Source organism: Nicotiana tomentosiformis, chromosome 3, assembly GCF_000390325.3.
Source record: "Nicotiana tomentosiformis chromosome 3, ASM39032v3, whole genome shotgun sequence".
In the NCBI taxonomy this organism is placed as follows: Eukaryota; Viridiplantae; Streptophyta; class Magnoliopsida; order Solanales; family Solanaceae; genus Nicotiana; species Nicotiana tomentosiformis.
Window position 1 is genome coordinate 103,496,798 of NC_090814.1, and position 21,168 is coordinate 103,517,965.

Here is a 21,168-nt window from a genome sequence, read left to right on the forward strand (position 1 = left end):
CTCGGGCCTCTAACGCTCGATCAAAGCCGTGATCAAGGGCCAATCGAACTGCCACCGGCCAACCTCAACAACTCGGTAAAACCATTTCGAGTGAGGCACACAACTGTACGATGATGAAATGGGTTGTCCCTACTAAACTCCCAGAAATCATCAATGCATCTCTGATGGAAGTTCTGGCTAAGCAACTCTCCATCCCAGATATGTGAAGACCTATGGCCTGTTTGGAGCGTAAGTAGCTCACGAGAAACAGGTCCAGAATGAATTTATTTTGTTATAAAGTATTTATTTATATGTTAGTTAATAGGAATATATACGTAAGAGATCTGTCTTTTACAAGTAAGAGATCTAAAAGATTATTTTCTTAAATTTAAAATTGTAAAGGAGATACAAATAACACTTTAAAACATGCGCTATACATAATATTGCATTCAAAATATTTTTCCACCTATTTCTATCTATTAAGTCCAAAAAGGCAACATTTTGGTTTGGAGAAGCGGGTGCGTAGTGTATCTCTGGACTGTTGTCGCAATTCGTACATGCTCCTTTGCACCATTTGAAGAGTCTGGTCACTCAGCAACACGACAAAACAGCCCTCTACTTTACCTTTCCAATATTCCGAGTCCCCAGTGCGACTAAGCACCATTTTGTTTTTTGCATGTAAAAGTGAAAAGCACATGAGCTACTATTGGTCTACTCATACAGAGAATTGCATGTAAAAGTGAAAAGCACAGCTGCTATATAAAATATGATTTAATTTAAATTAAACTAATTCTTATCACCTTATGCATGGGGCCCGTGAGAAGGAAGTGGAGATTAGCGCTAATGATCACGCTTATCTACAGTGTATGAGCTAGTGCTACAAAAAGGCACGGAGATGAAGGAAATGCGTGCCCTCGGAATACTATTTTGAGTTAATGATTGCAAATATTGATCTATGCCTTTTTGACTTGGTTTTTACATGAGAAATAGGAATCGAGTCTAAGATAACTTGGCTAACAATAAATTGGGCTAATTGAGAGTTTGATTAGCTTAATTAAAGAGTTCAAACTAGAGATAGTGAGAATCCGACTTGAGATCATATCAATTATTTAGCTTGATACCCATTTGGGTTTGAGAAAAGCCAAATTGGGCAAAATCACTTTATGACCGAGAGGTATTGAGTGGGTAACGTAGAGTTGAGAGCTATAATACACCACAATCAACAAAACAAGTGTTAACATATTTAACTCATTAGGTGAACACCTAGGTTAAGGTCACAACCCTAGGCTTTTTAACTATTTGGAAAAACACCAAAAACAATCATTCGCTTTCTAGTTTATTCTCTTAGCTTAATATTGGTAGAGTAAAATTAGAATTAGAAATCAAAACTCTTGGTTTGGAAGTGCAATCTAGTTGTTCCATTTGCTTTTGTCAAGTGTATAACCCTAACACACATATTAAACTCCATGTGAAAATCGACCCCGACTCTTGTTGGGTACTATTCTTCCAACGACCGTTTTCATTTACTATTGAGTGCGGATTGGACGTGGATCAGAAACCTGAAATGTCTCTAATCCTAGTCCTCTATCCGGGACTCTAACTAGGTCAGGTATGCATGTTCAACTCTACTATGATCATCCCGCTCGTAATGTGTGGCATGCCAACAGGGACGAGTAGGTATATGATGCCGCCGACAAAACTATTGCAGTACTCTCCCGATCGGATGATGCTCGACTATATCGAGATAAATCAATGGGACCTCAGATAACCATACAGCTCGACCTCGTAAGAAATAGTCTGGCAAACTAGCGATGAGCTCGTCGCTATATAGCCTCCATATGAACTGTTTATTAAACGAAGAATAGTAAGTAAACGCAAGACAAATCAAGTGTTAACAAACGTACTTAATCTAATATTTACTTGATCACCATCTAGTAGATCTAACATATCCCTATAAAGAGGGAGATAATGCCGAGCCTCGACGTTGCGGGCACGACCTCTCCTATCTACCCACCTCCTAGCACGTGGTAAAAGCGGCAGAGGTGGTGCATCTGGAGTTTCTGGAGTTAGAGGTCAATGAGGGGGCTACATCTGCAATAATCTCTCCCAAACCCAAACATAATATTGATTGTGGACGTAAAATTGAGTATTTTTACTATATCTATGATAATCATAAAAAGAATTGATAATGTTATTGCATGTAGTAGCAGAATAAATCCAGCGACGTCTCTCACGCTACCTATCGACGCCCTACACAGCTACCTATAAAGGTACGCTAGAATGCCACCATCCCAATTGTACATGGGTAAATCATCTAAGCGCTTCAGATATGGCAAGAATTGCAGTCTCACAAGGTTCTTCGAAGTGTTCGGGAAAAGAATTCCACCAAATATCATCAAAAGCAGCATCATTGACTGTCGCTCAATAGCCTCCACTTGTGTTTCCTTCATGATCTGCTGGTGAAGCGCCATGAGGTGCTGCCTAACAGGCAATAGCTGTAATCGACTAACGCCACTAATCGCAATCTGCTCAGCCGACAGGAATCCAATGAGCCTCTCCAGCATCTCTAGATAGCCATGCCTCTTATCATTCCTAACTGCGAGCGGGTAGCTGACAACAAAATTATCCGTGGGCAACTCAAATAAAACCTCCACGTCATATAGTGTGATGGTGGCCTCCCCGGTAGGAAAATGAGTTGTACGCGTCTCAGGCCTCTAACGTTCGATCAGAGCCGTGATCAAACGCTAATCGAACTGCAATCCGTCGACCTCAACAACTCGGTAAAACCAATCCGAGTGAGGCACACAATTGTACGATGATGAAGCGGGTTGTCCCTAATAAACTCTCAGAAGTCATCAATGCATCTAGGGTGGAAGTTTTGGCTAAGCAACTCTCCATCCCAGATATGTGAAGACCTATGGCCCGCATGGAGCGTAAATAGCTCATGAGAAACAGGTCCAGGATGAACAGTCGGGTGATCCATAATGATGTATGTACAATGAATAATATTAATTAAAGTTATGTTCTCTTTACTCGTTTAACGTCTCGAAATATCTTGAGATATTTTTTATATTATTATTTAATTCATAAATATTTATATTATTAATTATTTTAATATAAAGTATTTATTTATATGTTAGTTATTAGGAATTTACGATAAAAATTCGGCTGAGTCTCATTTGTACTAACGACTTTTTATATTCTTATTCGTCATTACAAGAATACTAAATATTTAATTTGTTTGACGTATTGATATTTTTATATTACTATTTAATTCATAAATTTTTATATTATTATTTATTTTGATATAAAGTATTTATTTATATTTAGTTTTTAGGAATTTACGACAAAAATTCGGCGGAGTCTCAATTCTACAGACAACTTTTTATATTTTTATTCGTCATTAAAAGAATACTAAATAATTTTTTATATAAAGTATTATTAATCATTTATTTCTTTTATAACGATTTATTTGTTAATTTGTTATATTTTACGACAACAATCCGGCAGGGTCTCTTTTATACTGACAACTAATTATTTTTTTATTCATCAGTCAAATAACACTAAATATTTAATATATTTAACTTATCATGTTTTTATTTATTTTTATCTAATAATACTTTTACTACACGATTATTAATTGATTAGTATATGATCCGCAATTGATTAGACTAATCGATTACGTTGATGACGACACATATTTATTGTTCTACACTAAAAGACTACGCTAAAGTATACTAAAGAACACTAAAGGCACATATTTATTGTTCTACAATTATAAAAAAATTCAACAACTAACATAAAATATAACGTATTTATTGTTCTACACTAAAGGACACTAAATGACACTAAAGACACATATTTATTGTTTTACAATTATAAAAGTATTCAACAACTAACATAAACTATTCAACAACTTTAAAACAATGGTATAAAAAATAATGACATAAAAAATTGATACAAATAACATGAATTCGGGTACAAAAAAAATTAACAATGCATGCACAAAATCATGGCATAGATTACTAGGAACAAATTACGCATATATATATATATATATATATATATATATATATATATATATATGCCATGATTTTGTGCGTAATTTATATATATTTATGTGCGTAATTTGTTCCTAGTAATCTATGCCATGATTTTGTGCATGCATTGTTAATTTTTTTCTTATGGTTTTCTTATTGTTTATATATATATATATATATAAATATATAACTTATATGAAAAGAGTATTTCGAAATACCTTCTTCTTTTTTTCTTATGGTTTTCGCCGGAGAAAATACGCCGAGCACAAATCGCGTTCAACTCCACGAGCTAACCTTGAATTGTGTCTTTTTACAATAATATAATAACGACAAGTGATTTCAGGGATCGGTTCCAATGGAGGTTTTTCAAATAAAAATGGTGGGGGACCGAATTTAGAGTGTTCTGTCGGGGAAGAAAGTGGGATGTTATTTATATAAGTATAGCGCATGTAATACCTGACCGACTTTTCAGGTTCAGGTATAGCATATGTAATATATGCGCTATACTTAGTTTTTCAAAATACTGAATATAGCGCATGTATTATATATGTATATCTTAACGGGATAACTGACATTTAAGATATAGCACATTTAAAGCATTGTCAATTGGTTTTTTTGTTCTTTACAAACTTGCTTTTAGTTTTATGACCGTGCTTCTTTTTTTTACACATGAGAGATTTATTTTTACATGTAAGAGATCTGTCTTTTACACTTAAGATATCTAAAAAAGTCATTTTCTTAAATTTAAAATTGTAAAGGGGCATGATGTTCAGATAACACTTTAAAACATGCTATGTACATAATATTGCATTCAAAATATTTTTCTACCTATTTCTATCTATTGAGTCCAAAAAGGCAACATTTTGGTTTAAAGAAGCGGGTACGTAGTGTATCTCTGGACGAGTCCAGAACCCATTTGTGGTTCTTTTGGACAAGTATGACGAAAATATGTGTTTAAAAAAAAGAGTAACATTTTTATATATAGCGCTCTTTAAAAGAGCGCTATATATATATATATATATATATATATATATATATATATATATATATATATATATATATATATATATATATATATATATATATATATATATAACGTTCTTTTAAACCGCGCTATACATGGCTGATAAGACAGCTATGCATAGCGCGGTATATAACCGCGCTATATATGTAAAGCGCAGTTATATACCGCGTTATACATACATAAATAAACGGTCCCCCCTCCTTCTTTCCCACACTCAAACCAGAGCCCCCCATTTTTAACCCCCCTCCCCCCTCCCCAAATTTTCTTCTAAAAAAATTATAGTGGACCCCACCCGTCACACAAAAAGATAAAATTGTAGGTCCCACATCCTAGCCAAAGCCTTCTATTGTTGTGGTTTTCTCGTTTCCGGCTCAAATTTTCAATTCATCGACTTTCCGAAAAACATAAATCGAGGTATTCCGATTTAGTTTATGTCGAAACTCGTATAATAATGCATATTAGTTGTTTTGAATATGTTTTCATGTTGTTTTGTATTTTTTTGCGATTAACTAGTATGTTAATTTTATCCGGACTAAAATATTAGAGTTTTGTGTTTGTTTTGTGATTAAAATATATTTGTTGTTTTTATCTAGTTTAGATTATCTATTTGCTTAAAGACTAGTGCCCTTTTAGCGTAGTAAAATGTAGAGCCTTTTAGCGTAGAATCCATGTAGTTTAAGTATCTTTTATACTGATAGATCAAACACAAACTCTGTCCAATTAAATATGATAAAATTAATTATTTAATTTACAAAACAAACATATAAAATTATGAAAATATTAAAATTGATACACACAAGAATTCAGGATAGCTTGATGCTACTGGGCCTCAAATATCGAGCCTGGAACCCATAGGTATATACTCTGTTTAATTAAATATGATAAAAATTAATTATTTAATTTACAAACAAACATACAAAATTATGAAAATATTAAAATTGACACACACAAGAATTCAGGATAGCTTGGTGCTACTGGGCCTCAAATGTCGAGTCTGGAACCCATAGGTATATACTCTGTCCAATTAAATATGATAAAAATTAATTATTTAATTTGCAAAACAAACATACAAAATTATGAAAATATTAAAATTGACACACACAAGAATTCAGGATAGCTTGGTGCTACTAGGCCTCAAATATCGAGCCTGAAACTCATAGATATATACTCTGTCCAATTAAATATGATAAAAATTAATTATTTAATTTACAAAACAAATATACAAAATTATGAAAATATTAAAATTATCACACACAAGAACTCAGGATAGCTTGGTGCTACTGGGCCTCAAATATCGAGCTTGGAACCCATAGATATATACTCTGTCCAATTAAATATGATAAAAATTAATTATTTAATTTATAAAACAAACATACAAAATTACGAAAATAATAAAATTGACACACACAAGAACTCAGGATAGCTTGGTCCTACTGGGCCTCAAATATCGAGCCTGGATCCCGGACCAATTAAATAGCTTGGTCCAATTAAATATTGTATAATTATAAAAATAATTATTTAATTTACAGATCAAACATACAATTAATGTTGTTTAATTTATAGTATACGACATGGACGTGCCGCCTATGCATCCCGGACCTGTCTCCGATGAGCTATTAGTGTTACAGGGCGATCATAGGTCCGCCTACGTATGGGAGGAAGAGTTACTGGCCCAGACTCTCCGTGCCAGGAGAGTGGACGACATGTGGGATTTTACGAAGGACAGAGATCTCCATCCCCGTGTAGTCCAGCGCCTGCGGGATACGGGCTTCTACAGGATTTTGGAGATCGGGCGGCTGCAGCTCGACTGGTCTTTGATCACGGCCCTGATAGAGCGGTGGCGACCGGAGACGCACACTTTTCACCTGCCCATTGGCGAGGCCACCATCATGCTGCAGGACGTGGAGGTTTTATATGGGATGCATATTGATGGATTGCCCATTGCACTACCTCAAGCCATGAGAGAGATGACGCGTGGACAGTATTTGGACATGCTGCAGCAGCTCACTGGTTTTCAGGCCACAGGATGAGACTGCACACTCAGGGGCCAGTCGCATGAGTTTGACAGCTATTCGACAGCATTTGGAGATATTGCACCCCGACATCACCGGGGAGACAGAGGGGGCCTACATGGGAGGCCACACGTTATCAGCGGGATGATCATTCTAGGGCGAACGACGCATATGTAGCATGGCTAGAGGCGTAGGTCCATACTTGGGACGACCGAGCTGACCTAATCCCCCCCCCCCCTTCACAGATCCAGACGGAGACTATTCAGCTCTATATGCCCTGGTACCGCCGTGTTACCCGACGTTTTGTCGGGAATCCCATTCATCAAGCTGGCGGTCGGTACGTTCCATACGCCGGGCAGCATGAGGCCCTGGTATATTTTCTGTTATTATTAATTATATAACTGTAACTTAGTGTTCTGTAGTTTATATTTTATACGTTGTGCAGGCTATTGGCCTACATATAGTCTACCAGATGGGACTGCAGATGCAACAGCATGCCGGTGAGGGAGCGACTGCTTTGCACGATTACGGCCGGCAGGTTGCAGAGGTGGCTGCCCGGACACTGCAGCGAGCTCAAGAGGATCAGCGCTTGGGACACGACCCTGCTTATATGGCGCCAGAGCAATACCAGCGAGGTAGGGGTGTCGCACGAGGGAAGGGTTCCCCATGAGGCAGGGGTGCCCCTCGAGGTAGGGGTGCCCCACGAGGCAGGGCTGTCGCACGGGGTCGTGGTGGGTGGCGAGGAGGTGGTCCCCAGCAAGGGGGCGTTGAGGCCCCTATTGATGATGTTGGTGCTGATCTGCCGGGTGACCTACATGAGCCGGATGAGTATCCCACCAGCATGTCGTCATACAGCCTTGGGATGCAGCTCACTCCAGGGACTTCGCAGGTGACCCCGTCAGGTCCGTTATTGATCACAGGCACGGACCTTACCGGAGAGGATTGGGAAGCATACTTCCTAGGGTCATCGACCGCTGCTGAGGATAGGCCGACCCGAGATTTGGATAGTGGGCGCCGGCTGAGTTATGGCTTATCATCACAGGCGCAGGTATGTTTTTATTAGTATTAAATTTAAATTTGTTTTCTCTTTTCTCGTTTATTTTCCATAACTTTATTAATTTTCTTATTAAGGCTTCATCCCTGCCCGTCACGAAGGCCCATTTGTGCGATGCTGACATGGCTGCGACAGATAATTATATTCAGGAGCCCGACGAGACCATGGTAAGACAATTTAAATTATTGTGACTTAATATATACTTTCCTATACTGAGCTGACTTATTCTTCTGTAGGCTTCTACTGGACCGATAGCCCCTTCTACCGATCATGCCAGCACCACTGATGATCATGCTGCAGTGCATCCTACTATAAAGAGGCATCGTGATGAGGATGATCCTGATAGCATAGCCGGGCGGGATGGGATGCGCCTTAGGCCAGCGGTTGCATTGAAGCACACAGGCTGTGGGACACATTGATTTTTTTCTGTATTTTATGTAAATAATAACAATCATTTTTTATGTTTACATAATATGCGCATTATGTTTTTATTTCCCCGTTCCTTCTTTATTTTAATACTACAACACAAACACAAAATATAACAACTTAACATAATTTAAATTCAGTACAACTAATGAAAATACATGATACGGGAAATATAAAGATAAAGTAGTACACTCAACACATACATGTCATTGTTTAGTCACTGTCGCCCATTATTCTCTGCTCCAACCACTTAAATTTCTCTTCCATCTTATTTTTTTCTAATTCTACCTCTTTCAGTTTTTCTTTCAACTCCATAATTTCTCGTTTATATTCTTTTTCATATTCACACTGTTTTAAGGTCAAATCATGAAGATACTTCAAAGATCATTTGTAGCATTCCTGCTTACAGGGTTCATCAATCCATACCTCAAAATTGCAAAAAGGTTCGTTGCGAACCCTATAAAACTTGTCCATACACATCCAGTAGCGGCGTCCAACTTCACCATCATCTCAACAGTCATTCATCAAACACTTTTTGCCGCACTGACACCTTGGTACATAAAGGCGTTCAGACATTTGTTAAAGCGTTAAAAAAAATCTTGCTTTTATGAAAAGTTATGCTATTAGTTATTGTTAAGCGCAGAAAATAACTAGAATGCGCACGTTATTTATAGGCAAGGAAACACACATAACGTAGTATTTAACCGCGCTATATATATATATTCACATAACGTAGTATTTAACTGCGCTATGCTTTGCGTGTTAAAGATGATTACGGATACAAAATAATTTTTTCTCAGACGGGCAGCTTTTCAGTTCGACAAGACAATACACATAACGTAGTATTTAACATCTATATATATATATATAATATTTAACCGCGCTATATATATATATATATTCACATAACGTAGTATTTAACCGCGCTATGTGTATTCACATATTTATCAGAAATCTACCTTTAACTCAACTATTTTTGAACTATATTTATTAAATATATTCACATATTTTCCGTTTTTTAATCCAATACTATTTTTGATTACATGAACGGAAGGGAGAAATGCATTAATTTACTCAACTAAAAAATGTTAAATATCAATAGGATTTAACAACAATGGAAACATAATTTTATTTGATACATCTTGCAACATAAACAAAACATTTACTTATTACAACATAAACTCATTGATAGTTGGGAACATTAGAAGAACACCCACCACGAGCTTGATTACCACCATCAACCAAACCAGCCGAAGGACATTTTCGACGGTCGTGTCCTGTTTATGAGCATATACCACATTTGTGTGCATAAATGGTATCGCTAGCATTTATTTGGTTCCGTATACGCGTTCTCTTTTGTACCTGTATTCGACGTAGATAGTCCTTGTTATACACCATTTTAAATGGTTCCGGAGGCCAATAATGCTCAGTACCCACTGGCTGCAACTGTCCACTATAGGTGTTTAAGTAAGCAGCAACACTATATTGTTTATCAACGTAGTTGGTTGGCCCTAAACCTGTATGTTGAAAGCACCCGATGGCATGTGAGCACGGCATGTGGTAGATGGACCATTTCCCATAAGAGCATAACCTTCTAGATTCATTTATGATATGTACATTATTCCCCAGATTTTGATGGATAGCGGTGCAAACTTCAAAAATATTTCTGTCGTGATCATACTGCAAAAATGAATGCCAATGTGCTCGCCGCCTGCATTTCTCAAATCTCTTCATCGGTAGTGGCATAAATTCAACACCCCTTTTCATCAATGACGTTGCAGCTGCAGTCCTTTCAACAAACCTCTCCGCCATCTGCTTGAACAACATCTGCACCATGGCAGTGACAGGAAATCCTCTTGCCGACTTCAATAACCCGTTGAAAGACTCTGACACGTTTGTAGTCAGAATTCCCCATCTTCTTCCACCATCCGCATGCAAAGTCTACTTCTGAAGCTCATGTCGCATCAACCAATGATAGGCTCTCTCGTCTTCCTGCCTGATAGATTCCATGTGCCTCCGGAATTTATGCTCTTGGTGGTCTGTAGCTGCCATCCACATCAAATCATGCAGATCCTTATTGGGATATGCCTTCTGGAAATTGGCCTTAAAGTGCCTCACACAGTAACAGTGGTAGGCATAACGTTCTTGCCATGCAGGCAAGTTCTCTATAGAACTTAAGATACCACTATGCCGATCAGATATTAGACAAATGTCGGAAAACTGTTTGACAACATGCTCTTTCAAATGGTTCAAAAACAACGTCCACGTCTCTTGGCTTTCATTGGCACAAATAGCAAACGCTAGAGGAAATATTTATTCATTAGCATCTACTGCAACGGCTATCAACAACTTGATATCATACTTTCCATAGACATGAGTGTCGTCTATGGATATTATCGACCGGCAATGCGAAAAACCATCAATTGCTGGTTTAAATGCCCAGAACACGTAATTGAATATATATTCTGATTTTTTCGGACTACGCTCAAGCTTCCATTCAACAACCGTCCCGGGTTAAAGTGTTGCAGTGTGTCCATGTACTTAGGTAGAGCTGCAAATGACTTATCCCAATTACCATAAACAATTTCAAACGTATGTTTGCGCCCGAGAAATGCCTTTCTTTTGGTAATGGTATGACCATATTCCTGGTGGAGTGATGTAATGCACTCTTTGATTTTATACCTTATGGACGCTTCAAGGTGTGGAATAAGGACAAGAGAAATCAAGCAATATCCAAGTTGTAGTGATTCCCATTGAATGTGTCCATTTCACATTTGTGAGTGGGAATATATTTACTCACTTTCCACAGACTTGTGTTCTTCTTGCTCGCACGCAGCATCCAATGACAACCCGTAAACCATATGCGACAAACAACCTTGTATACATCCGGACTTGACTCCCATACCATCATCTCACGACACTCTTTTACGCTGTACATTTTTGCCGCCCTGATTAGGCGCACTTTATCAGGAAAAATCATGCCCTTTGCCAGCACCGTTGGTCTAGAATCATCCCACATTGCTGTCCGAATTTCATCAAAATCCCTTGTGAGAGCATCCACATCCGGCATACTTGGCAAGTTATCAAGGTAGGGAATTTTCCTTGAATGAAACGGCAATTGGGACTCGAACACTCTTGGTCTAACGGGGGATGGAGAATACTCCCTCGTCAAATCAGGTCATTCATTCTCTTCCTCCTCGTCACCATCCTCACGAGGGAAGGGTGTGTCGTCTCCGGAATCATCGGCATTGTTGTCATAATCACTGTTCTCTTCCTCACTTTGTGCATCTGCCAGATCCCGATTTAATATGTCGTCTTCGGGCAATTGAGTGAGGACATGTGGTTCAACTTGCTCGTTTTCACTGCACAAATAACAAAATAATAAGCTACTGAAATTAATAAATACTTTCCATATAGCTGTATCACTTCACTTATAAGTCGTAACGTGTTGACATTCCTTGATGGACATTATCATGTTGGTGATGACTCCCGGATGGACCACCATGATCCAACACACCAAAACTACGCATATTCCAACTGGGCGTGGGTTCATAACTTGTAAAAGTCATATTTGGACGGTACCCCTTGTGGAATATATGAGTGTTAATACAAATTCAATACAACAAAAATATACATCGTAACACTAAGGAAAATTAAAGTTTACCACTCGTCTTGTAGATTATGTAAAGCAGGAGAGAAATTATTTCCTTTCTCCTCATTCGCCCGTGGTGATAGGTTTAAATCAGGGCAAACTCTTTCATCCGGAACCTGTCCGGCAAAAACTGCTCCAGAAATAACCACCCGATAACTGAGGGTTATCCCTACTATGCGCAACCTCATTATTGCGAACGTCTTCGACCTTGACGTACATTTCCAACATTTTTATCATAAGAAATTTCCGGTATTCATCCGGAGTCCTCAAAAAATTCCTCAAAGTTTCATCATCGTCGATGTTAAACTCAGCATAACAAGCAACCCCTTGCGGAGTGACGGAATACAGATATCTTTCGGTTACTTTAAGGTTCACCGAATGTTTCCTCACACTCATTTTATTACATAACAACGATACCAATCTATCGTACTCCATTGTAAGTGGCAACTTAACATGACACTGTGGAGATAAACTATAGCTCACAAAGTTATTCGCCACCACAACCTCACCCCCACAATATAATGAAACCCTTACTTTTCGCTATTCAGACATTATGAAAAAATGCTTGAGAATTTAACAAGAAGAAAAATTTGAACGAGAGTTAGGAATATTTTTGAATGGATTTTTGTAAAATCCTAACGCCTTTAAATAAGGCAATGTTGGGCTGAATTGTTTTAGGTATAGCGCTCTTTTAAAAAGCGCTATACCCATTTGAATTATTGTTATATCAGTTAAACGCATGAGACTTATTGGTGGGCCCACAAAATAAGTATAGCGCGGTTATATATCGCGTTATGTATATAGCGCGATTTAAAAGAGCGTTATATATATTTATATATATATATATAGCACTCTTTCAAAACTTCGTTAAAGTATAAGGTTCTTTAAAAGAGAACGATATATAAAAATATTACTCTTTTTTTTAAATACACATTTTCGTCACGCTTGTCCAGAAGAACCAAATGGGTTGTGGACTCATCTCTGGACTGTTGTCACAATTCGTACATGCTCCTTTGCACCATTTGAAGAGTCTGGTCACTCAGCAACACGACAAAACAGCCCTCTACTTTACCATTACCAATATCCCGAGTCCCCAGTGCCAGATTAAGCACATGTAAAAGTGAAAAGCACATGAGCTACTATTGGTTTACTCATACAGAGAATTGTATGTAGAAGTGAAAAGCACATGAGCTACTATTGGTTTACTCATACACAGAATTGTATAAAAGTGAAAAGCACAGCTACTACTGGAAAAACAGAGAGAAATACGCATATTTTCATAAGTTGATTACACTTTTGAGCGTTTGAGAAATATCGCAGACTCAGGAAACATATAAAATATGATTTAATTTAAATTAAACTAATTCTTATCACTTTATGCATGGGGCCCATGAGAAGGAAGTGGAGATTAAAGCTAATGATCTACAGTGTATGAGCTAGTACTACAAAAAGGCATGGTTGTACTCTCTGTTGCAGACTATAAACCAAACTCCTAATTCCTCTCTGTATTCCCACTATTCTTCTTCTTTTTCTTCTTCTTCTTTGAGATGGCTGACGAAAACAAGGAGACCACAACTACTGCCATGGAGATGAAGGAAATACGTGCCCTAATCGGGAGGATATTCGGAGTATTGCGTGACAGACAGGACAAGTCTGATCAAGCAATTCTAGAGCTGAAGGAAACCGTTGAGTCGTTGAAGAATCAACTGAAAGGAACAGATGCTTTTGAGCCCGAGAAACCTGCCGTGAATCCTTCCTCTGCTGCCGGCTATGGCAACTCATCTACGCTTGAGGTACAATACAAAACACTATGGTGTTAAACTAAAACTCCTCTTTTAACTCGCCATTTGAGTTTCCAAAATTTCTCTTGTAATGATTTGTAATATTGGCTCTATTTCTTTGGATTCATGTTTTAGGGACGCGGAAAAACCTTAACCACGAGTAAGGTTGTTGTTGACATTCCAACTGTAGATCCTGTGACTACAGAACAAGAAGAAATTATAACCATGGCGATATCATTGGACGCTGTAGTAGAATATTCTAAGCCATACGAAGGTTGCTGTGTGACTGGGTACCATGGGAAACGGCCCGTGAATATCCTAATTGGTTTAGGGGGAACTACACACAATTTTATCGATGAATCCTTTGCAGATAAGTTAGGCTGTGACACATTTCCAATCAATAAGCCTCGATCTGTTAGCGCAGCTTTTGGGAATGTGGTGACCTCCAGAGCATGCAACAACTTTCAATTGTTACTGCAAGACGCCCTGTTTAGTTTGGATTTATATCTACTTCCATTGTCGTCAAATTGTGACATGGTACTAGGAGGCGAATGGCTAAAGACCATTGGTGGGGAATTTAAGATGGATTCTAAGGGTATGGAGTTTTCCTTCCAAGGTAAGAAACACTTTTTACCTTTCAACAAATCCGCTGAACGCAGTAAGCGTTAAGGGTGATCTTGGCAAATTGGAAGTACTGAGGCCTCTAGTTTACCTGTTTTATACTTAGCTTTTTCCTAATGGGGACTTTAGGTTTGATCTCTCTGCTCTCTCCTTAAAATTCCCTGCTATGTTTCTTAAGGATATGATTATGCTATTAATGCCACTAGCTTATGGTTTGTACTATTTTCCCAACAGTTCTCCCGCTATGTGAAAGTAAACGAACTACTTGTAAGGTTATCTATACAATATCTTCTGATTTCCTGGCAGTCCAATATCTTTTCTGTTTTGTTTCTGATCTTTGGCCTAGACATATGTTATGTTGCCTAGGATGTTGGTACTTAGGACTATTATGCAATATCTAATTCTTCTCCTACTTGCACTTTACAAAAATGGTTCCTTAGAAACTGTATATCGGATTAGTTTAAAGCTTAAGAATTTGCAGTTTCATGGTGATCGGTATATATATCTCACAATTTTCCGCTCACTTTTGTTATTAGGAATTTAATCAGGAGATGTATAAAGTTGCATTAAATCAGTCTTGGACCAATTCATATTGTACTTTGTGACGGTCATATACTAGCTTGATTGTCAAGGGGATGTGAGTTTATTTAGTAGTAACATTTTCATGTGGATCGGAGGAGTTTCTCTCTCTTATAAAGGTTGTCTCTTTGCTTTTTGTTTGCGACCCAAAAAATCCTGGCTCTGCATCCAACCGGCACCTGATGAACCCATTTTTAACCCGCCCACTTTAAATATGGGTTTACCCGTTTTCGACCCGTAATAAAATGGGTAAAACGGGTTGGATGTGGGTTGAATGCGGTTTCAAATTTATGTTGGTTTCCGCAGCTGCCTAAGCAATATTTCTCGTTGACCTCTTAAAGCAAAGTCTGGGTATCCATATTTCCATTCTCTTCAACCTTATCTCCAGTAAAACAATTTTATACAACAAACAACAACACAGTATAATCTTACTAGTGGGGTCTGGGGAGGGTAGTGTGTACGCACGCAGACCTTACCCCTACCTTGGGGTTTCCAAATGACCCTCGGCATCCTTCCCTCCAAGAACTCCCCACCTTGCTCTTGGGGTGACTCGAACTCACAACCTCTTGGTTGGAAGTGGAGGGTGCTTACCATCAGAGCAACCCACCTTGTCAAGTAAAACAATTTTATAAAGAATACAAAATGTTCATCACAAGTGTTGCCAATTTATATTTCTACGCTTTTATCTTGTTACGATAAATTCCTTAATTATGCAGTTCGCAGTTTTTATAAGATTATCTATAATAATAATAATAATAATAATAATAATAATAATAATAATAATTTATATCTATCTATATACATACTATATTAAAAGCATGAAGACTCTTAGTGAAATGTTGTTCGCCTTTTTTTTACCCTTCAAAAATTAATTTCACACTAGCAAAATAGTCATTTAATTAATTTCTCTAATATTTAGGCCTATGAATTAAACCATTTCCGTATTGAAATTAGGTAAAAACTCCTAATATTTTGAAATTTAAATCGAATAAATTCTATTCATATAAATCCTTTGCCTAAATTTACTAAAAATACCCTTCCGGTTGTTATACTTTTAAAAGTCCTAATCTAAATAGAAATAGATTATAGCCACACATGTAAACTAAAATAGTATCAGTGGAGATCATTAGCTAAAAGATCCATTTTTCTTTTATATTTTGACATGTATCCATTGGAATTCTTATTTTATTATTTTAGATTGTTTTGTTTGATAATTAGGGATTGCCGTTTTGCTTTGTTTTTAGAAGATTTTTTTATTTTTATTTTAGAAGAAATCTATTTGTGAACTAATATTTAGGATTTTAAAATCAATTAAAATTTTGCTTTAAAAGTTATTTCTTATTTGAATTAAGTAAGAAGTCGTAATATATCGAACTTTAAAATCAATTAAATTTCACATTATATATTTTTTTTCCCTTTTAAATTATTTAATATAACTATAGTACATTCCATATTATTGTTGCCAAGGATTCATCGCCGCGGTAAATTTAAGTTCTTTCCAAGTTTTTATTGCAAAATTGTAAGAAGATTTCTAGATTCAGAGTTTTGTCTATTCTTTTATGTACATCAAGAATCATTAAAAAGGTTTATATATTCAAGTTCTTTTATGATTTAGAATGAGTTTGCTCATTTTTTAACGACTAGATTATATAACAATATTTTACATGTAGTGAAAAATTTAAAATATATTTAACCATTACTATTTATTAAAGTAAGATAAACAAATTATATCTAAAAATACTTTAATTACCTAATGAATTTCAAAATTGCAAAGATGAGAAAGAGAGATATTTATATAAGTTTTAGAATGACTAACAGGACACATGGAAAGCACTAATCTATATCTATTCTATATCAAATAAAATTATAATAAGAATAAATTTCAGTTGAATATATTGGCTGAAGATCGAGAACTTCTATTGAAGTAGTTTATTATTTTTATTGAGTGATAAATATAGGATCAATATTCATCATTTTCAGAAATATATACTTTATTTTATAACTCAAACACAATATTTAATATAATATCTACATTAAAAAAAAAACCTTTTACTCATTGAGATAGTGTACACGCGCAACGCGCGTAACGTAAGATTAGTACTATATTAAAAGCACGAAGACACTTAACGAAATGTTGTTCGCTTTTTTTACCCTTTAAGATTAGATTTCACATTAGACAAATAGTAATTTAATTATTTTGTAAATATTTAAGAATTCTAAATCAACTAATTTTTGTGCATTATTTCCCTAATATTTAGGAGTTCCAAATCAACTAAAATTGTATATATTAAATATTCCTTGTTTAAACTTCTATGTGATGAGGCCTAATGTATGCTATAAGAATGAAAATAACTAAACAAAACATTTCCTTTTTTTAGAAAAAGAAAATTTACGGCTTAGAATAGGTAGTAGATTGTTGTTGGTCAATGAAAAGTATCATTGTTATGTCCTAATTTTAGTATAAAAATATTCAAAGTATTTTCAAATATTATTTCTATCTATATTTATTTTTACCAAAGTAAGAAAAAAAAGGTCAAACAATTAATAATCTTTAATTACAATTAGTGCAAAAAACGTTTAAGCAAATTTGTAATTATAGATAATAGTTTTGAACATTATTTTACGTATGTTTCATTAGGACTAAGCATGAAAACCTAATCAAAGCTAACGGTATAACACTAGAGAAGTAAATGAATTTGAGTGGATTTTATTTCCTAATTTATCATGTTATTCAATGAGAATACACGTTATATCTACTTTTGAAATTCTAATTACCATTAAATTCTAGCTTTCTAGATATTGTTTTTGTATAATATTTGAAAAGTACACTGATCAATAAAAAGATAAATTACTAAAAATATATTTAATAATATAAAAGATCTATCAACTCAAAAATCTAAAAGTGCAATATTAGATTATGTTTTTACTCTTCAACAATGCAAAATTTTTATTGGATAAAATTAATAACTACAATTAAATATTTAAAACTATGAATGAGCTAATATATGAAGAACTTGAATGAATAAAAAAATGTTAAAAACAAATAATTAAGTCTTTGAATTACTAATTATCAAAAGAATTAAATTTAATTATTTTTTAATTCATCATATAAGTAAATTAGTTTTCAAGTTAACAAAAATCTTAGGATACATAAATTTATCTCCATAAAAAGAGTATTAGCGGTGAAAAAAATGGACAAAATTAGTTAAAATTAGACTTAAGAATCAAATTAGTAAAAATACAAACTTAAAATAATAAGGATGAAATAGTGAAAGTCAAAATATATTCTAAATAAGTTGTCATAAATTATTATTATTATTATTATTATTATTATTATTATTATTATTATTATTATTATTATTATTATTATTATTATTATTATTATTATTATTATTATTATTATTATAATATTTATTATTATTTGCATTATTCCAAAAATGACAACTTTTACAGTTTCTATATATTAAGTTAATAGTTGTAAAATAGCAACTCAAGATTAGCTGTTTTTAGATTTTATATTGTCACTTATTAATTTTTCTATGAGCTATAAAACCAACCTCAATCATTTCTAAAGACCAAATTAAAACATTCAATTTTTCAAATTTTGAGTTATCTTCGTTAATAAAAGTATTTTATGTTATTTGTTTGTTTTCAGTATTAGGCTATAAAAATAACAATAATTTTCGTAAGATACTCCCGTAGAATTCTTAGAAATCACAATAAGGTATATGAGGATTTCTATTAGCAAGATTCCTTCCTTTATTGAGCTAACAAAATGGGATCACCGTTCATCATTTTCAAGAACTTGTATTTTTTTTTTAATTTATATTTTATAAGTCAAGCTATTAGTTAATAATATTTATATTTATTTTTTAAATTATACATTCAATGATATAGACACACGCGCAAAGCGTGTAACCTAAGACTAGTAATAATCTATATTATTATAAAAGTACGAATAATTTATGCTAAATATTATGTGACAAAAATATCTTTAAAATATTAGCGGACTTTTATGCCCCTCAATATCCCGTAACATTTAAAATATCTTACATTAATGTACGAATATGTAAAAAGGTATATTTCGTTAATTAGTGTCACGATCCAAAATCTAACCATGGTCATGATGGTGCCTATCGTGTTACAAGGCAAGCCTACTTCCCAAAATATTACTACTAAACCGATTATAAGAATTTAATAAAATATTTTAACATTTAAATTTTTCATAAACAAAATCAACTCTAAATATAATATAGAAAAATACGGAAATGAGCCCCAAACATCGGGGTGTCACTAAGCCATGAGCGTCTAAAACTATAAACTAAGATATATAAACTGTCTAACTATCCAAAAGAAGAAATGACAAAAGGAGTAACAAGGTCCTGCGGACGCTAGCAGCTACCTTGCAATCTCCACAGATAGCGGGCCTGAACTCAACGATCGCCGCGCTCTAACTCACCTAAATCTGTACATAAAGTGCATGGTGTAGTATGAGTACAACCGACTCAGTAGTAACAGAAATAACTAAGGAACTGAGCAGTAGTGACGAGCTAAGTAAAACAGTCCAATTATTTATTTTTACAATTTAAAAATAAACAGAAATAAACAGGTAAATTTCATAACTCAGTAAATGCCACAAAGAAGTTTAACAGATAAATGCAGCAACAGCAAAAGTAAATGCAACCTCATAGCAATGTCACTCCATCACTCAGCACTCGCACTCAGCACTCAACGCTCAAAACACTCAACACTCTGCGCTCACTGGGGGTATGTACAGACTCCGGAGGGGCTCCCAAAGCCCAAGCGCTAAGCACAGACAACTCACATGCCATCATATCAACACCTGGATCCGCACGGTCAACTCACGTGCTACGCGGACAACTCACGCGCTATGGTATTAATATCCTCAGAACCAGACCCTCAGCCTCACTCAATCATGTACTTCACTAGCTTCACCATCATCAACAAATAAGGGAACACAACCCACATCAAATATCACAACATATTAGCAAACATGTACAATAATTTCTATAACTGAGTACAAATAATGTGAGCATGAATAAAGCCTAAGAATGATCTATAACATGAAGGTAGACAAGTTCAACAACAAGTAACTACGTAAACACAGATGATGGCCATGAGGCCTCACGGGACGGACCAAGTCTCAATCCCTCGAGGTATACACCCACACACCCATCATCTAGCGTGGGTATCACCTCCAAACAATCACACGATATCAAATTCTCCGGGTTTATACCCTCAAAGCTAGAGTTAAAACTATTACTTACCTTAACAGCGTAAAATCATACTCTGGGATGCCCTCGTCTCTGGACTCGGTCTCCAAAAGCTCCAAATCTAACCATAATCAGATTAATACCATCAACATAGGCTAACGAATCGAATTCCATAATAAAAACTACAAAATATGCCAAAAATCCGAAACTGGCCAAAACCCGCCCCCGGGCCCATGTCTCGAAAGCATTCAAAAATGACAGAATAATAAACCTAATCCTCTCCCAAGTCTAACCATATAAAATTTAACAAAATCGGACTTCGTTTGGTCCCTCAAATTCTCACTTAAGCTCTCCAAAACTCAAACCCTAACTCCTTCAATTTCACTTTGAAATCATCAATCAAATCCCAAAAATAAAGATGAATTCATGAAATATAAGTAAAATGGAGTAGAGAACACTTACCCCAATTCTTATGGTGAAAATCACCCCCAGAATCGCCCAAATCCGAGCTCCCAAACTCAAAATATGACCGAATGAACAAATCCTCATTTTATATATTTTTCTGCCAGTTATTCTGCCTCGTTTCTCATGCCAAACGATCCCAAAACTCTATTTTTATGCCTCCAATGGATTCCTTATGAAATTTTAGTCTAGTTAGGCTTTTGAATTACTCAATTTGACCTTATAATGAAGGAGATATGTAGGTTTTAATATTTGTAAATCGTGCAGATTTTTAAAAACATCATCAGTGGCAATTTCGTAATTA

General features: G+C 35.5%; 2 protein-coding genes across 2 annotated transcripts; both read left to right on the plus strand.

The window, feature by feature from the left end:
• The first annotated feature begins 6,614 nt into the window (after positions 1-6,614).
• Positions 6,615-7,073, plus strand: LOC138908279 (serine/threonine-protein phosphatase 7 long form homolog). The gene has a single exon (XM_070198937.1). It carries the CDS (start codon positions 6,615-6,617, stop codon positions 7,071-7,073), a length of 459 nt encoding a protein of 152 aa, XP_070055038.1.
• A 6,565-nt stretch (positions 7,074-13,638) lies between these two features.
• On the plus strand, positions 13,639-14,894 carry LOC104111752 (uncharacterized). The gene is made up of 2 exons (XM_009621519.4): positions 13,639-13,980; positions 14,104-14,894. Exons 1-2 carry the CDS (start codon positions 13,735-13,737, stop codon positions 14,635-14,637), a joined length of 780 nt encoding a protein of 259 aa, XP_009619814.1. The 5' UTR covers positions 13,639-13,734; the 3' UTR covers positions 14,638-14,894.
• The last annotated feature ends 6,274 nt before the right edge of the window (positions 14,895-21,168 follow it).

Excerpts from the sequence above, each read along its gene's own strand:
- LOC138908279 (XM_070198937.1), top strand. The coding sequence starts at position 6,615 with ATGGACGTGCCGCCTATGCATCCCGGACCTGTCTCCGATGAGCTATTA.
- LOC104111752 (XM_009621519.4), top strand. The coding sequence starts at position 13,735 with ATGGCTGACGAAAACAAGGAGACCACAACTACTGCCATGGAGATGAAG. Across the intron at positions 13,981-14,103 it reads GCAACTCATCTACGCTTGAG|GGACGCGGAAAAACCTTAAC; the intron begins GTACAATACAAA and ends TTCATGTTTTAG.